This window comes from Papilio xuthus, unplaced genomic scaffold (assembly GCF_000836235.2).
Source record: "Papilio xuthus unplaced genomic scaffold, Pxut_1.1 DF824992.1, whole genome shotgun sequence".
Lineage (NCBI taxonomy): Eukaryota > Metazoa > Arthropoda > Insecta > Lepidoptera > Papilionidae > Papilio > Papilio xuthus.
The window spans coordinates 709602-731521 of NW_013533657.1; the positions used below are offsets into that span (position 1 = coordinate 709602).

The 21920-nt window shown below is 33.5% G+C and overlaps 1 protein-coding gene across 1 annotated transcript in view; it reads left to right on the forward strand.

Annotated features, from left to right (window-relative positions):
- Positions 1-21920, forward strand: part of LOC106126783 (protein Dok-7) — a 132790-nt gene that overhangs the window by 16214 nt on the left and 94656 nt on the right. The window contains exon 2 of the mRNA XM_013324637.1: positions 17578-17737. Within this exon, the coding sequence (XP_013180091.1) occupies positions 17672-17737 (66 nt within the window). The 5' untranslated portion in view covers positions 17578-17671. The remainder of the gene's footprint in view (positions 1-17577; positions 17738-21920) is intronic.

A 21920-nucleotide genomic window follows, 5' to 3' on the forward strand; every position in this document is an offset into this window, starting at 1 on the left:
ACGTGTTCGATGGGGCGTATCGGGAAATGATATCCGTGTATCCAACATATACAGTATTTATCCGTATCATTAGCCAACAAACAGCTGTTTGATACCCAGCTGGTTGCCGGATAATTTGACGCTAAATACTGGCTGATTGAACTAAATCGCCGCGTACCTAGAAATGATAATAAGTTTACTTAGACTGGACCTAAAGTTTGTCTTTTCCCAACGGTAAATTAGTCCAATTAAATTTATAGATTGTAAAGTAACATAGACAAACTGTTTAAATCTGCCATCTGAAATCGCTGAAATAGCGAAGTGACCGTTGCCCATAGACATACGCAATTGCATATGCGTTGCCTACCTTTAATCGACGGAAGAGAGGATGCAGAGAAAGATGTTAAGTTACCGAGAAACGAGATGTCGTTTCTTGCCAAATTTTTCGCTATCTTATCTTACTAATATTATAAATAGGAATGTTTAGAAGGACGGATGAATGGAATGGACGTTTGTTTGAAGGTATTTCCAGAGCCGCTGAACCGATCTCGATGATTTAGCATTCATTTAGAACCATAGTCTGGGAGAACACATGGGCTACTAATTATGTTTTTTTTTCATTCCGCTCGGACGGAGTCGTGGGCGACCGCTAGTCAAATATATTGATTGTATGAGACTTTGACGCTTTCGTTTATATTTAAAATGTTTATTGAATATGTTGATCAAACAAATTTGATCGTTTTCGGGTCACTTTAGTCCCTTACTAATCTTTTTTTGTAATCTCTCCGGGACGTGAAAACATTAAGAGTTTAATTGCCTTTGAAGATTTCATTGGATAGCGTCAGCGGGGCTTTTCCTATTAACTTTCCTTGTATTTACAAAGCTGCGGCGACTGGCTCTTAACGATTTCCGCACTTCAAAGGAAGCGACGGAATTCTTTTGTTAAATCGCAATTGTCTGGATCCTTGACTTTTTGCTTTACATCTTGTGTTGCTGATATGTTCAATTAAGAATTCTATCAGTGTTAAATGCTGTAACTTCTATTCTTTCTTTTGTACTCAGAATAGTTAAGCAGTCCTCTAAGGTGGATTTCAATAGCTTCAACAATTAATATTAGTTGCTAGGATTTAATAATCGCAAAGTATGTTATATATTATGTCTACAATATTAAATTTTACTTCTTATTAATATTATAAATGCGAATGTTTTGATGGATAGATGTTAGAAGGTATCTCCAGAACGGCTATAAGGATCTCGATGAAATTTGGCATAGACATAGAACATAGTCTGGAAGAACACATAGGCTACTAAATTAGTTTATTTTTTATTCCGCGCGAACGGAGTCACGGGAGACAGCTATGTATAATAAGAATACATAAGTAAACCCTATTTAGTACTAAGTTAATTTTAAATAAGTTTTTATATTATTGTGACATCATAATGTATCATTTCGACGTAGTATATTTTTATTAATAAAAAAAAATTCTATAATAGAAAAATCTTTTATTTGTGTTGAAGAAAAACAATCGCGTGAAGTTATTAGCACTAACGATCCAATTATATGGAGTTAATAAATCGAGTTTCGAGTTGTTTTAGGATCGACTTTTAATTGCATAGCTATAGAGAATAATTGCACTTTCACATAATTTCACGTTACGTCTCGCTGCCTGACGACTGTGGATATAACGAGATATATTTTAAAACCATTTTTTTGTACATAAAAAAAATCAAAAATGTATATAGTCGAATTTGGATAAGCATGAATCCAAGAGTATTCAAATGTTAAATATAAGCAAAGCTAAAAGAAAAACATTTTACTTTAATATTGATAAATAACAAATAACATTAAAAAATAAATTACAAAAGCGTCAATAGCCAATAGCAAGGTACAGATTACCGATCACGAGGTCGGGGGTTTGAATCCCGCCATTCGATTATTGTCATAAACCATGTCCTAGCACAAGCCTAGAGCTTAGTTGGAATGGTAGAAAGAAATATTAGTAAATTCACAAAAAAATCTATTAATATTTAAAAAAAATCAAAAAAACACATTGAAAATGGAGAAGCAATAACTAAATATCAATTAGTAGAGGGCGTTGGATAAAGATGGGTTTCTATAGAACCGGCCAAGATTCAATTTGGCGATACGGATAATCTGCTTTCGTACATCAAAGGACTTCATTATTATTATTTTTTTGAAATGCCGAGCACTCGCACAATAGCGCAAAGAATTCGTCTGCACAAAACGCGTTCACAAACTCTGCATTGCTTTTGTGTGTTCGTGTGCTTGTGTTGTCTGATCCGTTTCGTAAACTGGGGTAGTTTGTAGGAATATATACAGGATGATTTTTTATTAATTTGGTTGTGATTTCGGTAGCTAAAGATCGCTTTCAAAATGTCTTGTCGAATATAAATAGGGTGTTTTAAAACGTTATCAAGTCATGATATAAAAGAAATCATACGAGACAGAAAACTTACGTCTTATCTTTATGGCCAAATAAATTTAATATATTATTCCAAAATCAATATATATATAAATATATATATATATTGATTTAAAACAATACAATATACATAACTTTATTCAGTATGAAGATTTCTTATCTTCGCATTTAAATTTCGTCTTTTATTTGAATTTTAGTTCCATTTGTTCGCTGAGAAAGTTTTGAGCTATCTTTTCATATCACAGATCTGAATTCAAAAGTCTTACTTACAAAAGAATAATATTAAACTTTCCAATAGTTTATAAACTAATTAAAAACAACTTCTCAGGACGTGTCTTAAACTTTTAAAGTTTAATCTTGTAAAAGCGTTTATATTTGAGATAATCATCTTTCATAATTAATTGTAACACGTCCTTAGAAAACGTCAGTATGACATAAACAATCTTATCAATTTCAGTATCCTTATTACATACTAGCTGTTGCCCGCGACTCCGTCCGCGCAGCATTAAAAAAAAAATAGTAGCCTATGTATTCTTCCAGATGATGTTCTATATGTATGCCAAATTTCAATAATATCCATGCAGCCAGTCTGAAAATACCTTCAAACAAACATCCATTGTGCTAAACATTCGCATTTATAATACTAGTAAGATAAGTAACTTAGGACAGGCTCCGAGCCCTTCAGTAGGGACATATAGTAAACTGATGATGATGAAGATAAGTAAGATTAAAACTAAGTGTTCCTAAACGGTTCCGTTTTTTTCCTATGAGGTACGGATCCCTAAAAAAGAATGAAACGTGCTTATTTTAAATCCAATTTTATCTCTTAACTTTATAAAAACATTTATTTGTTTAAAGATATGGTTATTAGGTATACCGTTAATAGTTATCTTAAGTATTTGCAAGTAAATGGCCATCTGTGGGCCACGGCTGCATCTGCTGACGGACGGCCGGTTTATTTTTATAGCTAGCCCGTATTTTTTTGCTGTTCACCATTAAAACGTGGCGTGAGGGTGTTATTTTAGTTACCTATCTTTTCTTATTGTCTTCACTGTTTAGTCGTAACTTTCTATTATTATTCAGAGGTTTAAGTTAATTTTAAATGTAAAGTTCATACTCCAACTTAAGAAGTTAAGTACAACTTAAGAGTTTGGTTTGAAGATATTGACGTCATTACTAGATGAGAGATGCTGTTTGAGCACTTAATGCACTTTTTTCTTTAAAAAAAAATAAGCTAATTTTTAAAGTTGCGTACCTCGAAAGGAAAAAAACGGAACCCTTATAGGATTACTTTAGTGTCCGTCCGTCTGTCTCTCTGAAATTATATCAAATACTCAGGTCTGCGTTCCCTTGGCGCTGTAAAAAAAATTGAACTTCTAAACCAATAACCGATAACCATGACAAAAGCAATGACAGTTATTCCATAATATCAGTTATGTATCTTACCTAAAAAGAATAAATCTTAAATATATGGAATTATATTTTACATGTTACTTATTGTGTTTTTTTAGAGATTATATTTAAGTACGAATTAATTTTAAAATGATGAAATATGAATAATATTTTTCGATCTTACCGATAGAAAAAGTTAAGTTTATGTTTAAGTTGATTATCGATAAAACACGAATAAAATGACATTTTCTAAAAATGATTCCTAGCTAGATGGATTTATCGCCCCCGAAACCCCCTATATACTAAATTTTATGAAAATCGTTGGAGCCGATTCCGAGATTCCAATTATATATATATATATATATATATACACTAGCGGACCCGACAGACGTTGTCTTGTCTACACGTCTTTAATTTGAATAAATTAATATGAAGTTAATATTTGATGAAAATTGTGAATCTAAACCATTCCCAGATCCCCTTGAACACACACAAAAAATTTCATCAAAATCGGTCCAGTTGTTTGAGAGAAGTTCAGTGACATACACACTCACAGAAGAATTATAAATATAAAGAAGATACAAGAATTGCTCATTTAAAGATATAAGATGATATTGTATAATATATTATAATTCATATAGACATATAATAAAAATCATATATTTTTAGTCGTTCTCTCGGTTTTATGTCAACAATAAAATTCTCTGAAACCAGACAAATAACTAGAACACATCAATTTATATGCGCTCCAAAATACGAGCACGACTTTATGTTTTCATACAACTAATCCTAATAAACGAAACTCAAGTCTGATTATATTCTATCATATAAAATCTAGTTAACTTTATATTCATACTAGCTGTCGCCCGCGACCCTGCGGCGCGGATAAGAAAAAGCTCAATTAGTGGCCTATGTTCTTCCAGGCTATGCCAAATTTCAGCGAAATCTATCCAGTCGTTCTGGAGATACCTTCAAACAAACATCCATTCATCTAAACATTCGCATTTATAATATAAGTAAGATATCTTTTACGTATATTGAAAATTATTATTACGTTTAAATTTTATGAAAAAAAAAATCTGGCGTAAAAAACATAAATTAACTAACATAAAAGGCATAAAACTTTTAAACAATTACAGCATCTCGAATAGAAGTAATTAAGAATTTTGGACCCTCGAAAAAAGCGACTTGAAGTTTTTTCAACGCGTGCTTTGATAATTCAGAACGTTTAAGTTTTATACACATATCTCTATTCTTTTAAACAGGATACAAGACATAGCAAGATGATTTTACTGATTATTTCAATAGTAATTAGACTTGTACAATTTAATCACAAAACTGATCAAACTTCATTCTTGACATAGGAAAGTATGAACTTAAACAGTAGCAGACGCAACTGGAACCATTAGACTAAAAAATACAGATAAAAAACAAACCAGTCATCGTATCATTGACCACTTTCACGATCCAACCGATAGAGAGTGCTAGTGTTGTTTCAAATAACGTTTTTTTTTTAAATACTTGTAGCAAACAGAATTTACTATTTAAAATCAAATAAACAACAATTAAATCAGCGACGGGCCGCGTCCGCGAAATAATACCAGTACCACTAATCCTGATGTAGAGCCGCCAATGGGCTCGAAACTAGTCGGTGCCGCCACCGGACGTATATACGTGAGTGTTTAGCCGTGTTTATATATCAGTTTAGTATAATGTCTCACGAAAGTTTGAATAACAATTAAATCCTTGAAGTTCTAATACAAGGAGGTTTATTTACAACTTGTATTCTTAAAACACTGATTAAAATAAATAATTTTGCATAATTAAACAAAAAAAACATTGCTAAGTGGAAGATAAGTGTGTACCAAACATAACATAGCAATAACTATTATTATAAGTAACCGTAAGTTTCTGAAATAAAATCCCCCCTTAAAACATATTATTATCTCTGTTTTGTCAAAGATGACAGGTATGATATGTTTTATACAGAGATATTGGTCTCAAAAACCAAAGGTAAGTCGTTAAGATTTTTGCAACATGAAGAGCTCACAGATGGAACTTAAATTGATTCCTATTTTCTGCAAATTATCTCCATTATTATTGTCACATATAAAGGGGAATCTCACGAAGTCGCGCGATAAATAAATTTGTCTGAAGCTCATCCCCGGCTTTATTACACGTATAAAGCTCGCCTTTTGTCGTCGATGCATCGTATCCGGACGGAATCGACAATTTTATAGCTCTACTATTGTGACGATCTAGACTAGTAAAAACCATCCACATAACTTATAAAGTACGTATAACTGCATATAACTGTTATTGACTAAAACAGTAGTAGACGCCAGCAACTCTCTAGCACGTATGGGTCAGCTCGGCCGGTGTGCACACGACCGTACTGAAGACACGCCACAAGTGGAAGCAATTCCGAGTGCAGTCTGATGACTGTGTGTTTTAGAAGCCTAATTTTAATCTCCTTACCCTTCCCACTTTTTTGTTATAAGAATAGTATGGAAAGGGAAGTGAATTTGGCGCGTAGGATGGGCAAATATTTTCTTTCTGGGTCAACGAATCTCGGTGAAATTTGACATAGATGTAGAACATAGTCTGGAAGAGTTAAGTACCAGTTAAGTTTTTTTTTGTAATTCGATTGTTGCAGGCGGCAACTATAGGAAATAAGTAATAACAAACATTCTTACACGTAAATGTTAGACATGACACAGGAAATCACACATCCTCTCTCTGTCATAAATCAACTAAATAACGTCAGTACGTAAACAAACCCACATGCATGTTACAAACAATATTAATTTTAGTGTCCGTTAAGATGTTAACAATCAAAACGCTAGTTGAAGAAATAAACAAAGTGGGATCTAAATCTCTTTGACGGTAAAGATGTCGGTAAAAGATATGGACAGGGTAAAATACGTTACCGAAGGAACATCCTGTAATCTCCGTGTAAATAAACAGGATGATGAAAATATTACTACAGTTGAACTTGTTGAAAGGGCAAATAAAAAACAAAAATGTACCTACTCTTAATATCTTACTGTAGGTTTCTGAGACTAAAATATCTATATAAAACATATAGTCATCCCTGTCATATTCGACAAGAGACATAGTAAGCAGGTGTATTGTGATTTAGTAATGGCGTGTTACGTCTCTTTATATGTGATTGTCGGCTCCTTAGATGTATAGTTAACATTTAAATAAGGACATGACGAATTTTAATATGAATTAACTCATTGAAAAATACGAGAGAGACATAATTTATGTAAACTGGTAGTCTGTAGCTTTGGATATACTAGCTGTCGCCCGCGATTCTGTCCGTACGGCATTGAAAAAATAAACTTAACATCTATGTCAAAAATTAGCGAGATCCGTTGAGTTAGATACCTTCAAACAAACATCCATCTTAACATTCGCTTTTTTTAATATTGGTAAAATAAGGTAGTAAGATTATAATATTAGTAAGATAAATCTGTCTGTACATGTAGGTACATAAGTTTGTTCATCTAAGAAAAACATTCACGCTCATAATCCAAATATGTAGGCTGTCGTTACAATTTTAATTTGGCTCGACCACGAAGAAAGTTATCCATAATTAATTACTTTCCTATTTGGAGTAAAAACACTTGAATGCTCACAAAAAACGCTATTACAAGGACCATACATGGCAATAAAATTAGCTTATAGGAAGAGCTATGTATTAAAGAACAGCCATTTATTTTGTCATTTTCTATGCAATTATGGTTTATTTTCCCAGCGCATAAAGACAAGTTTTCCAACGTAAAGTAGTGTAATTTAGAAATCCGCGATTCACTATAATAAGCCCATACCTTGTTCGAGTCATACAGGTTTCCTGTTTCAAGAAAAATGATGATGATTTTATTAATATGTTAAGGTAACTGAACACGACTTCGATTTATATTCTGACTAGCTGTCGCTCGCGACTCCGTCCCTGCGGTTTTTAAAAAAACTTAATTGGTTGCCTATGTTTGCTTCCAGACTATGCTTTACATCTATGCCAAACTTCAGCGAAATTCTTTTAACTGTTCTGGAGATATCTTCAAACATCCATCCATCCATCTAAACTTTCTTATTTATATTAGTAAGATATCATTTACTATCCATTTAATTATTATCTTCGGTTTAATTTAAAAAATAACTTATTTTATACAAAATATAAGACGTCCCTTTTAACAACTACGAATGTACTAAACAAATAGTTAAATATTTAACCCGATCTGCGGACTCGATGTTGATTTGAATGCGGCTTAACAGGCGACCGGATCGATACGATACCAAGACGGTCGTGTACAAACTAACGGACAGACATACCACTTACTGTGTACACAAATACTAAAATACATCGACAATAAAGATCTTTGTCTCTTTTCGGTTAATGGAAATAACCAATAATAATAATGAAATAGTGTTTAAAACACTTTGACTAAATAAAAAAAAATATTGGCTGACAAAATAAAGAAAGTAGTTGTCACTTTTAAAATGCTATAATTATTATTTCTCAATCTCAATTAGTAAGGTCTTATTTTACTCTTTCTTTATCTATTCCTTGTATCTTTTCCGTTACGTAACACTATTCCATTCTTTTAGATGCATGCATATCTTCATATTTGAAGCAATACACATTCATTTTCATTGGAACCTACAATATTATATACATAAGATCAGATATCTAAGTTAGTACCAAACTATATCTCAATTAATCTAGCAGTTCGGTTGAGTAACGTTGAATTGTGGAGATGTTATCTGGACTCCATTCCGTCGCAAATCGTGCGCTAAAATACACAAGCAAACGCTTATTCAATCCTTGTTCTGAGATGCAAAACGTTCGGGTAATATTAATTAGTAACTAGAGAATTGATTAATAAAACTAAAGATGCTCAATTATTTGATTTAAACCTAAAAGTACGCGTCCATTGATTCGAGCAGGACGCACCGCACATACGAAGTAAACGGTGCTTGGTCTTGATGGCGCGTATGATAGACGCAGTGCTATGTAAAATTATACAAAGCAAATTAAAATCCATTGCGGGCCGTGCGTGCGATGCGTTCGGCGCTGGCCAATGGACGCGAATCTTACTCATCGGGACAAAATGTGAAATGAGTGATCTTCCAAATTCAAATTTGCATAGTAAACGGCTTTAAGTCACAATGAAACAGGCGCCAATATATTGAAAAAAAAAGTGTACTATAAAACAGTTGACTGCCGTACCGTTTATTTAATTAAAAACATACGTTAACTTTATTAAAATTGATATTTGTTGCCTACACCTTATCATTATGTAAATAAATCGGCAATTCTTTTCACAACTGTCAAGTTGACAGATAGCTGTCAGATGATCACAGATACTGTCAGCGCGTACGTCAATAGTCATTCAGTCATTCACCTCATGTCAACACGTCAAAGATTAGATGGCTAATTACATTTGCAAAGGTCATTGACAGCTTACGAACATTTGGCTTATACAAAAACTACACAAACAACTTAATTACTTAAACTGGTTTAATTATCTAGTCTTAATAAAAGTAATATAAAAACAACGTATAAGAAATCTTACTATCTTACTTCTTACTAATATGATAAATGCGAATGTTTGGATATTTGTTTGAAGGTATCTCCATAACGCCTGGACGGATCTTGATGAAATTTGTTATACATATAGGATATAGTCTGGAAAAACACATAGGCATCATTTTTTTTATTTAATTTCGCGCGAACGGAGTCGCAGACGACCGTTTATATTCACATAAAATATGCTTTTATTTTCCAATGTAATGAAAACAGTTTCAAAATGTCGACTGTCCAATCATAAATCACACACAACCACAAAAATAGATATGATTTCTCAGTAAAACATACCACACATCGTAACTCATAAAGAAAGTAAAAGTCAAAACATTTTATCTGAATTTCACTTATGATAAATTTTTACAAAATCACTATAAATAATATAATATTCAAATTAAAGATTACAACAACGAACATAATTTTAACGTTTAAATTTAACGAGCGATCGTTAAAAATAACGCTTACAAATAAATCTGAACTGCTTCGGTTAAATGTCTTGCCGACATTAAACTTCGGTCTGTATGTATGTAGTTATATAATGAAAAAACTACTAAGTTCAGCCTCTTATAGGCGACTATTGACTACTGGTAAGCAAGGAACGTTGCCAAATCTCTTCTGGTATTGCAGTAAGGTGACCATATTGTACAATTTTAAGGACTGGAATTTAATAAAAAAATAAATTTTCAAACCTTCCAAACTGTATTAGTGTACATTATTATAATATTAATACTATTTCAGGCCATTTTAATTATCAATAAACTGTTAGAGACCGTTTCTGTCTCAACCTTACTCTTACATATATGATAAATGCGAATGTTTGAATGAATGGATGTATGTTCGTTTGTTTGAAGATATCTCGAGAACGGTTGTATGAAACTCACTTTCGGAGAATTCGGCATATATGTAGAAGATAGCCTACTAATTATGTTTTTTTTTTCAGATAAAAAGATTTACGGCTATTTATATATTTTAAATGCTTACTATGTTTTTGACAACACATATTATATATGTTAATATTTCCTTTGTGAAATAACTGATAATAATCAATATAAACAAATAAACGTAAAACGTAAACTAATTTATATCACGTTGACGTGATTTTTAAATAACATTAAAAACCACGTCAACGGGACTTGTACTTGTTAAATAATGGTGCCCCCACACTGGCAATAACAATAATGATGGGTTGGCAAACTCCGTCGCATTTGCGTCTACCGCTTAATGTTTATTACGTTTTTGGCGGTCCGGAGATCACGTACTTTATACCCGGCAGTAACAGTAGTCTAGCGTTGCTTCAGTGAAATTGAATGCACATAAACATTGCAATACAAGTGATGTTAAAACGTAAACGTAAAGTTGTTATTTTGCTGGTGGCAAAGCTGGTGCTTTTGCTCACGACTTTGTCAACATGGAATTAAAAAAACTTAATCAATAGTTCTATGTCTGTGCTAAATTTTATCGAAATCTGTTTAGCCGTTTTGTAGGCACCTTCTCACAAACATCCTTCAGACTAAACATTCGCATTTATAATATTAGTAAGATAGTTGTAACATTTTTATAAAATAAGTTCTTTGCTCAAAGACAATAAGAGTATATAGACAAATGTAACTTTTTTTCGTTCATGTATTGTTCTTTTTAGCTGCCTATAGTTCTCTAATGTTACCTTTGTATTTTGTAAGACATGTCTTTCTTTGTTCAGATATTAAAATATAAAGCAATGTATTTTAGTTGTAACACTGTAGTGGAATTGTTAGCTGTTCGTGTTCCTCAGTAAAAGGACCACTGGTGAGAACCACTTAGCTTTTAATTTAAAATGTACAGACAGATTAAAAACCTTCTTTTTTGAAATCACAATAAACTTTTCACTATATGTCAGATGTCGTTACATTCGTCTAACACTTGGCGGGCTCGTGTCGCTGCCAAATAGCCCATTAATGCGTTGTCATGACAACCGGCTGGCCATCCGTCTGGCGGTCGTTATTGCCGCGTTTGATGATGCCGACGCGGTGTGAATTACATTTGCCGATGTCGGAAGCTGTCATGCCAATTTGGCTTTTATATTCAAATTCGAGAGCCTCTCCGGACGTTCCACTGTTCACTGTATTGTTAACTGCAACGCTATTTCAATACTATTATTCTGACTATAAAATACTATAGAAGGATGTATCAAAATTTTACGTAAAGGTGCGATTATATTAGACGTGTGCGACATGCATGGTGCGAGAGATTTCATATTTACGCATGCCATAGCACTTGCAATCAAGAACTTTTTACTTTAGTCGTTACGGCCCGCATGCGTTAGACGATTCCTTACATTTTCCTGCACACTATACTGGTCAATTGCGTTCCTACACGATGCTTGCGACCGACCAATTAATTTCATGAGTAGTCTGCCCGTATGCAGCTTTCCCGCGTACTGTGTAGCGACCGAGTTATCGCCGAATAAAATCTCGCGCAGAGTCGCGGGCGCCAGGTAGTTGTTAAAGGAGAAAATTATTAATAATTGCATTTATAATCATTGTTTTACTGGTTATATTCTACGTATGACGGAAGCTTCCCACTTAATCACCCCTAGCTAACCAGTTTTTGCGTAGGCACTATCTCGAGTACTATTGATCGATGACTGGTTAGGCATCCTATGTTAGCTACAAAAACCTATACGAACATATATTTTTAACTTCATTTACTGTCTCTCTCAGAGTCTTAAGTCTATAAAGGAGACATTCAGTGTTGATTTGTCATATTAAAACTATCCTAACGAATGATTTTTTAAGCTTTTATGACTTTATGTGTTGCTGTAAGAATTGTCATTTTTATCATCTTATTAGCTATAGTCCGCGACTCCGTCGGCGCGGAACCAAAGAAAATTTTATTAGTAGCCTATGTGTTCTTCCAGACTGGCGTTCTGGAGATATCTCCTAACTATACCATCCATCCAAACATTCGCATTTATAATATTAATAAGAATAGTAACATTAACTGATATTTATCTAGAAACAACTGTAAACTGATTTATTTACTGCGCAAGTCGACTTTCATCCGCAAACATTAAAATATGTATAAACAAAAATATAATTCTTCAAATGTAATCTGCAGCGAATCATAGCAACTGTATCAACATTAGGGTTGCCGCGAAGATTCCGTACAACCGCATTTACGCAACAGAGGACCAAACTAAAATCTTAAATACCCTTTACCCAAAACTACAACACAAACAATTATCAACCTTAGCATTTTCTTTATAAGAATAATTTTTGTATAATATATATTTTCAGTATCATCTGACCGTACATAATTCGATGAACCGCCGCACCATATGGCGGATGCGGCGGTTTTTGTGCGGGCTTCGGAGAGATTTACAAATTAAACACCCTGTATACTAAGGACACCGCGTGGTTTCACAGAATTTCGCAATTTACCTTCAGAAATTAGTGGAATGAAGTCTTACAAATTATCTCTAAGCACACTAACAGACAATAAAATTATTATTTTCTATCTTTCAATGTTTTTTTTATAAATTTATTCATAAAAATGAGGCAACCTTCGGATTTTAATCCACCCATGTTACATCTTGTATCTTTCGAACAGTTATAGAACCCATACTTTGCTATTTCGTAAATCAACATTCGACGAAAAGAGATATATCTTTTAAAAGTTAATAAGACATGTAACTGTTTACGTCGGTTCCAAGATTTTAGTTACATTTGCGGTTCTTTCGCCAAAGAACGTAGCATAATGAAGCCGTAACAATTGGCGCGCGGGAGACAGGTGTCCGCACAACGGTACACCGCTCTGGATTTTTGCTAGGGCTGTCAAAACATATTTACAAAAACATATTCTTTTAATAAAGCTATTCATATTTGTAATGTCAGCCTAATTTCGATTACATGATTTAAAAAGCAAACATGATACTATTTTTAAGTAACCAAAGTTTTTATATACTATCCTCATTTATCGTGGTTTTCTGAGACTAAAATCAACGTTATCTCTGTTTTGTCAAGATATCAGATATGCAGTATGTTTTATACAGAAATCTTGTTCTCACAAACATATAGGTATAAAAAATATTCTTATTTAATTTTAGTATAATTTCCTACTGTAAAATAGGAGTGTTATAAATTACAAGTTTCACACACGTCAATGATGACCATATAAAATCAATTACGAATACAATTCATCGATAACATAGTGACACCCCTAGCCTATATCACAATAAACCTTATCTATTGAAGAGGCAGATGTAACAAGAACAACGCGACCATTGTAGGGCTGAACTGAAAAAGTGCACAAATTGACAATATCGTCTTTAAATCGAGCTTCTTGCAATTCGCCAGGTGTTTAACGCAGCTGGTCCTACCTGAGCTTTACACAGCTTTTACAAAAAGCTCTTGACTTCGTTATTAATTTAGTTGCTTCGAGTTGTTTTGAGTTTGAGTAAGGTTTATAATTTATTCATAACTGTTTTGCTTTAGTTTAAAGTTATATTTCATGTTTCAGATAATATTCTAAAATGTATTTTGTAACATAATATAGTATTTATATGTTAAACATAAAACAGTGTTTGATTAACATTTTTCAAACCTTTCCAATGTTATTTCGATTTAAAGGTGATGTGAATTTTGTGTGGTTAATGTTTTCAAATATTAGGAAGAAAATCCGACACTGTGCCGGTGTACTGGCACAACACTAGCCTTACTAAAATGTCGACGTTTATGTCCCCTCACTAACCATTCGGACACTTGACTTTGTAATGAAAGCACGTCATTTGCGCCAAAGGATCCTAATTAATAATGTTTAAAAGTATATTTACTTTTAAATTAATTTAACCATAAAGTATTCTTTTATTTTTTTGAGTTACAATTCTGACATTTTAAAACAGAAAAAAATGCAATAAATAAAGCACATTTAATATGACTGAGGAATGACAATTAGTTACGTCAATCGCGCAATATTAAATGCGATACGATAAAATGTGAGTAATGCAGATAAATTGATATATTGAACGTCTCGTTTTGTGCCTTGAACGGAACGACATGACGCGGCGGTACAATGGGGTGCGATATTAATTTTAACGAAAATATTACAATTCAGTAATAAGGCTTTGGTCTCACCCTTGCTATTACAATATACAGGATGTTTCTTTTGATATTCTCTTTTTATATTTATAACCAAATTTAACAAAATTTTATGGTATGTTACTCCGGGATAATTTAGTAGTCTAATCGTAAAAGAACTATGTAAGCAGTTTAGTAATTTTTAAGTTTTTTCATCACAAAATTACAAAAAAAGACAAATCTTTCGCCTTATAATAAAGTAGATATAGTTTTAATAGACATATAATTATAGATCGTTTCAAACAACTTTAACTTCGTGTATCACGCTATACGATTTGATAGATACTGTCATTGGCATATTAAATGTATGGTAATTTAGCCAGTACGTGCTCCAGGTGGTAGGGGGTAATAGACCGCACGCAGGAAATCAACAAAACGGCCAGGGACATAGTAATTGTTCGTACAAAATGCTAGTACAATGCAACCGCGTTTAGGTGCCATGAACTAATTAAACTAATTACGAATTTAAACAATTCCTGTCATTGAAATGTTCTAATGTCGTACTGTAGGTTTTAACTATATACTTTACTCTTTAAGTTAATAAAACATAGTACTTAATTCTCTCTCAGAGATCATACTAACTAACTGACTAAGGTGATGCAGTGACTCAAAGTGGGCCTTGGCCTCCGACAACATATGTCTCCACCTAGATCTTGCGCCATCTAACCAAGTCCCGTACATATAGCTGTCTCGACTAGAGCTCATATTACATATTAATTGCCATGATAATAAAATATATGCTTGCTACAAAATAAACTCGTCAAAGAGGAAAATCAATAACACATTCACAATAATTCCCGTGTCCAATTCAAGTTAATGTGTACAAAACGAGCACCCTGTATTTGTTCATCTTTTGAATCGATACAGAAACAATATTTGCGAAATGCACAGATCCCGTAATCGCATACGACATATTTATCGTACGCCGGGGGGCTATTCTGTGCGCTCATTGAATTAACCCCCTTTTGGACAATGGCCGTTTATGGATTATTATAATGTTCTTTTACGATCTTTGTAGAGGCGATAGCATATTGTATATTAGTTAATTAATATAATTAAATTGAAAATATAAGTTTTATCTAATAGCTTTAATGTTATAAAACTGTTAATAATTCATCCCAGCTAAATAACCGATAAAAAACCAATACTTAGTAATATTATAAATGCGAATGTTTGGATAGATGGATGTTTGTCACAAGGTATCTGCAGAACGACTCGAAGGATCTCGATGGAATTTAGCATAGATGTAGAACATAGTCTGGAACCACACATAGGCTACTAATTTTTTTTTTTAAATCCGGTGTCGCGGGCTGCAGCCACTCTCAAAATAAGATAAAATTGTTGTTAAAAAAATTTTTTTTTTAATTGTCACTGTCAATACCAATTGTTTGTAATTAAAACAACGTTCAAACAGTCGCTTAACTCAAAGCTGACTGACGTATCGACGAAATATCTCAAAGTTTTTTAATTTTGCAACTTTACCCCCCTCCCCTTTCCATCGCCCGCCCCCTCCCCCGCTCGGGGCCAATTTGTTCTTCCGATACAAATATTGAATTCCCGTTCCTTCCGCGTCACCTCCAAGTTATTTAATTTAACAAGAACAGAGTCTTTGCTTGGGGTTAATCAAATTTTATAAAGACTCGATCACCTGATGTCGACTGTTTTAGTTGAGTTGAATTTTTATTTTATTAACTAAGGGAATATTTATTTTTTCTTAATTAATATTTCCTTGACTAGATCAATCTTAAGTACCTAAGTACTAACCCCACGTACAGTCAGATACGAACAGGGAGATGAAGATTCAATTTAAAATTATATTCTTTAAGTCGTGAATTGTAAATAATTAACAGAAGCAGTGCTTTAAGAGTAGCATCCGTGTGATAAATGAACCGTCACGATCGGGGTAAGACTACGATTCCACCGAATCTGCCGCGAGAGGTATAGTTATTTACTGGGGATAAGTAGACGAATAAGACCTTAACATCTCCCCCTCTCTTTTACTCATTATGATTATCATCAGGTGTCCTTGTTTATCAATTCTTTTATCGTTCAATCGTTAGTCCTGTGCTAAACTTTTTCTCAAATATAACAAAAAATACTGATACGATTTATGCTTTCAAAATTTTTAATTTAATACTAGAATCAGAACTTAAACAATCCTGAATTATTAGATATCTGAACATATCTTAGTAATATTATAAATGCGAATGTTTGGATGGATGGATAGAGGGGAGGATGTTTGTTTGGATCTCGCTGAAATTTAGGATAGATGTAGAACATATTCTGAAAGAACACATAGGCAACTAATTAAGTTTTTCTTTAAAACCGCGCGGACGGAGTCACGGGCGATTGCTAGTTAGTAACATAACACATAACAAGTCTTAAATCGATTTGAATTTAAGCGGATTAAGTAACAAAAGTTTGCTGAATCTGTAGCAATATTTGGGCGCCCGGGCCTGTTCTGCGCCTCGCCAACTCGCTTAAGTATTCAAGCCCAAGTTGTAGCTTAAGTCTTCAAAGAGATGTCTGTATTTAAGTATTAACTTAGTTCACTTTAAATATAAATAGAGGCTCTTCGAGAGTTACGGGTCGGCTGTCGGAATTTGTTATTAATTCAAATAGAATAATTGAATGTTATCTTTAGTCTAAAACTATTTAGATCAATCTCTTAGATTTCAACAAAGAATTCTTTAATATAATTTATCAACAACAAACTTAGTAATTGCAAATTTAGATTTTTTTATTGATAATTTAATGATGTCCACGCTATACGTTTCACAGAGGAGAGGTCGCAAAGAGGATGTATCCTCTTTCTGTGCGTGTTCTCTGTCGATTAAAGCTATTGTGGATACCTATAGTTAGACGTCGATAAGCTATCTCGGCGTGTTCAGGCGCTTACTCGTTTCCCAACTTATATTATTAAAAAATATGTAGAAATAACAGCGAAAATTGACTTAAACCAAACCTTTGCCTTTGTTCAAAGTACATACGGATGAAAGTCATCCAAAATCGTTGTGGTACAATGGTTTTTTAATCATTGTTATTTTTGTTACAGGTTCCTCGTGTTTATTAGTGGCGTGTAGTACTATGTGTTAGTGCACGATGCCGCCGCGGCGGCGCTGCGGTCGCGCCACGTGATCTGAAACAAAATGACGGACTCAGGTCCCGCTAATTCTATTATCGAGGGAACTGTTAAGTTTCGCGACGGGAAAAAGGTGAGTTTAAATTAAATGTTCTATTTACAAATACCATATCAAACTATAGTTCGACAGGTTAATCTGGCTTGAAGATAGTGACGCTGTTGTCGCGTATAGTTTTACAGAACATGTGAACGGTTTTTTATCATTGGTTTCTGAGACCAACGATAGGGGTCCTCTGTCCACCAGGCCAAATTAGTTAGTGGCATTTTATCTGTAAATGCCCTCATACGTTTAAAAACTTTGGCAATCTGCATAAAGTATTTCAAAATAGAAAACTTAATTCGAAACCCCTAACTTTTTATTTAAAATTCTATTATCCCAACGAGGAGGTTTCTCAGGGAATCCTTTAAAACACTTTTATTTCTATTTCCGTTTAAAGTTAAAACATTAACAACTTGATGTTATATCATTCTAAACGTATTCTCGTCTCTTTCATTCTCTTTGTAAAATGGAGACAGCAATATACTATTCACGACAATCGAAACTCAAAGTAAAATGGAATTTATAATCAAGTTTAATAACTATGCAACACATTGCCCTTTACAAAGCGGTCGCGTTAAATAAGTGAAAGTAACCATCAGGTTTTTCGCAAACCCGAGGTATTTATAGAGATGAAATTTTAACAATATTGAATATGATAATATTTTGTTATAATTAAAATTATACATTATATTTTTCAACCACGCCTAGTCACCCTTAACTTAGGGTAGGCTCCGAGCCCCTCGGTGGGGACATATAGTGAGCTGATGATGATGATGATGATGATTATATATTTATGAATGAAATAGTTCAGAGTTTTAAATGAATAAATTATTAATGGCTGAAAGTCATAGATGTAGAACACAATCTGGAAGAACACATAGACTATTATTTTTAATACCAGACTGATGCAGTCGTAAGGAGGAGATTGTTGCTTATAGAGATTTTTATCAATTTTAAAGTAAAATTTGAAATGCTACCGCACTGTCAAGGTAAACATATCCTAACCAAGATTAATCTTGTGAAGATAGATACTAGTGAAAGATTGATATTAAAATCTTAATTTAATATCCAATTTCACTGTTAACTTACGCATTAAATACAAATAAAGAAAAAGGAATGCGAACTCTTAGAGTATAGTTTTTGTGTGTCTATATATTTGTGTATAGAGCAGGTCAATAAACATGTTGTTACATGTCAGTGTCGGCAAATGATGACATTGCGTACAACATCCCTCGCTTTCACAAGCGTGTCGAGTTGCACTTTATTATCGAGTGAATTTGCCATTGCTTGCCATTTTGTGATACCAAATGTTTTATGCTTGTATTTATACCGTGGTCTTGAGACCAAAATCTCAGTCAATCAACGTTTAAAACATACTGTTATCTCTGTCTTGTCAAAGATAATGATAGGGACGACAATATGTGTTATACAAAGATTTTGCTTTCTTAACTGTGGGTGTAAGTCGCACAATTTCTTTTTTCTTTTAATATAAGGAGGCAAACGAGCGAGCGGCCACCTGAAATCGATGAAATAGCAAAGTGACCGTTGCCCATAGACATACGCAATTGCATATGCGTTGCCTACCTTTAATCGACGGAGGAGAGGATGCACAGAAAGAAAATATTGTCGCTTTCCACGCATTCTCTCATCCGGAAAGAACACTTCCACTTCCCATCCTTTCTTTAGAAGAAAAAGGGTGGGAAGGGCAAGAGGAAAAAATTAGGCCTCCGGGACGCACACTTATCAGACGAAACGCGGAATTGCTTCTACTTCACGCCTGTCTTCTGTGTGGTCGTGGTACATCACCGGGTGAGCCGGGACAATTCGTGCGATGTTAAAGCGGACTCTACCACTGTTAAACTTACTAATATTCTAAATGCGAATGTTTAGATGGATGTATGATTGTCATACCTCCTGTATCTCTAGAACGGCTCAACGTATCTTTATGAAATTTGGCATAGATGTAGAACATAATCTGGAAGAGCACATATACTACCTATAATCTCGGAAATGTGTAAAATTCTCATGGGATGAGTTTGATTTACATATTAACTCGATAATTCCGCAATGGTCCGAAAGGTCTCGAGTAACACATAAGAAACTTTTCAACCTTTGTTTTAATACTGCGCAGACTAAGCGAGCAAAACAAATATTTTTATTATATTCTTATCATATAGAACAACTGACTACATAACCTAGTTTTTTCACTAAAATCTTGTACAAATATCTGCATTTCGCTATCATATTGAACTGCAAATATATTACGTTAAGAAATTATACAAATAAATACACGTTCTTAACCTTATAATGATGCAATGAATTGTCATTTTTATCCATTGGTAATAAAGTTCATTGTCAATTGTTCTCAAAACGTTGAAAAAGATTTTATTCGATTGATAAAAAAGTCTAGAATTGAAATGTGCCAAGTCTAGTGACGTCTCAAGGATTGCTATAAGTACTTTCTATTAAAAAGTACAAACAATTATCGTCTTTATCCTAACGTTGTAAGAATGCAAATCCTATAACACTAGTATTAAATATTCCACCATTGTTTTTCTAGGAATGTCTCTTATTTATCGTAATGGCTTCACTACTTGAATATTATGACTTATTTCTTACAAAAATTATGCTGAACTAATATCTTACTAACAAGTTTGGATGGATGAATGTTTGTATTTCAAAACGGCTTGGATTTTGATTAAATTAGGTATAAACATAGTAAACTGTAAAGAACACATAGGCTACTTAACAAGGTTTTTTAGGGTTCCGTACCTCATAGGAATAAAACGGAACCCTTATAGGATCATTTTGTTGTCCGTCCGTCTGTCCGTCAAAACCCTTTTTTAGTTCCACACAGGCAAATACGCGAGTAAAAGTTAGTTATGCAGCGTGTCCCAAAATTCAACGATAAAACTGATTTACTTTAAAAAATAATTTACTTCTCTTTCTAAGATTTCCAATCATTTAGTAATAAAATATCACGTTTTTTTAATCAAAATAAATCGTCAAAGTCTTCTAGTTCTCTATAAGATAACACATGAGTTGTTAATAACAAACTCATGCCTACAAAACGGTGTCTATCTCTTAGAAATAGACGTGACAATTCTCTGAATGTTCGCACATGGAAGAAGCAATTCAAATGTCACGGATAAGTGACACCCAACCTAACAGATTTACCTCCAACACTACGACAACAGTAAACAAAAATGAACCTTATGTAACAGGAATAGAGTGCACATTACCTTGCTGTACAAGTTCATATTTGGGTTGCAATATTGTCGACGTATATTTCTGATAAATAAGTCCGTTCGATTTGTTTATCTCGCGATATGAAGCCGATATGAGAATATTTATCAGAGATAAGATTGTACTTATTTTTCGATGGGTACATTATATATAGCACGAATACAAACTATAACTGTTATCAGTGGATAGAATAACAATTTAACTTCAACATACAATAATATGTCTCGCTAATTACGAATCTTACTGTCTTACTTCGTATGTTACTAATAATATAAATACGAATGTTTCGATGGATGGATGTTACAACGTATCTCCAGAATGGCTGCATGAATCTTTCTGAAATTTGGCATAGATAAAGAACATAGTCTGGAAGAACACAAAGACTACTAAACTTAAATACCGACGGGGTCGCGGACAACGTGTAGTTTTTAAATAAAATGTGCAGTTTGTCTTTGTCGAAACATATGCTTTGCATTGGTACCATGTATTAATTCACATTAATCATAAAACTATTTCGCAATTTAAATTAAATAACGAAAAGGAAGTAGTGAATCACAGATACAATCAAAGTACGATGACTCACAAACGCATGGGAAATCAAATAGCTTTGTTTTCATACTATCTAGTGGTTAAAATACCAAACGAGTAGCTTTGGTTTGCGGTTTAATTGACTTTGGTTTGATGTACGAGTTACAGTTATTTGATTTTTTATATATAAACATTTATTTATCCACGATGTACTCGGATACAGACATTAAGAATCATGGGCATCAAAAATACTACAGTTATTTTGAATGTGTTTTTGAAACTTAAGTTTTTTGTTTTTTTAACATTTTTTTCTTCATAACAAAGTCAGATACACTTAGTGCTTAGTTAGACGCCTTTCAGGACTTGCTTTGTTATCAGTTTATTATCTAATTCTAGTGTTCCGTGGAAAAACCAGACACCAGCACGCCACTTGACGCCCCTT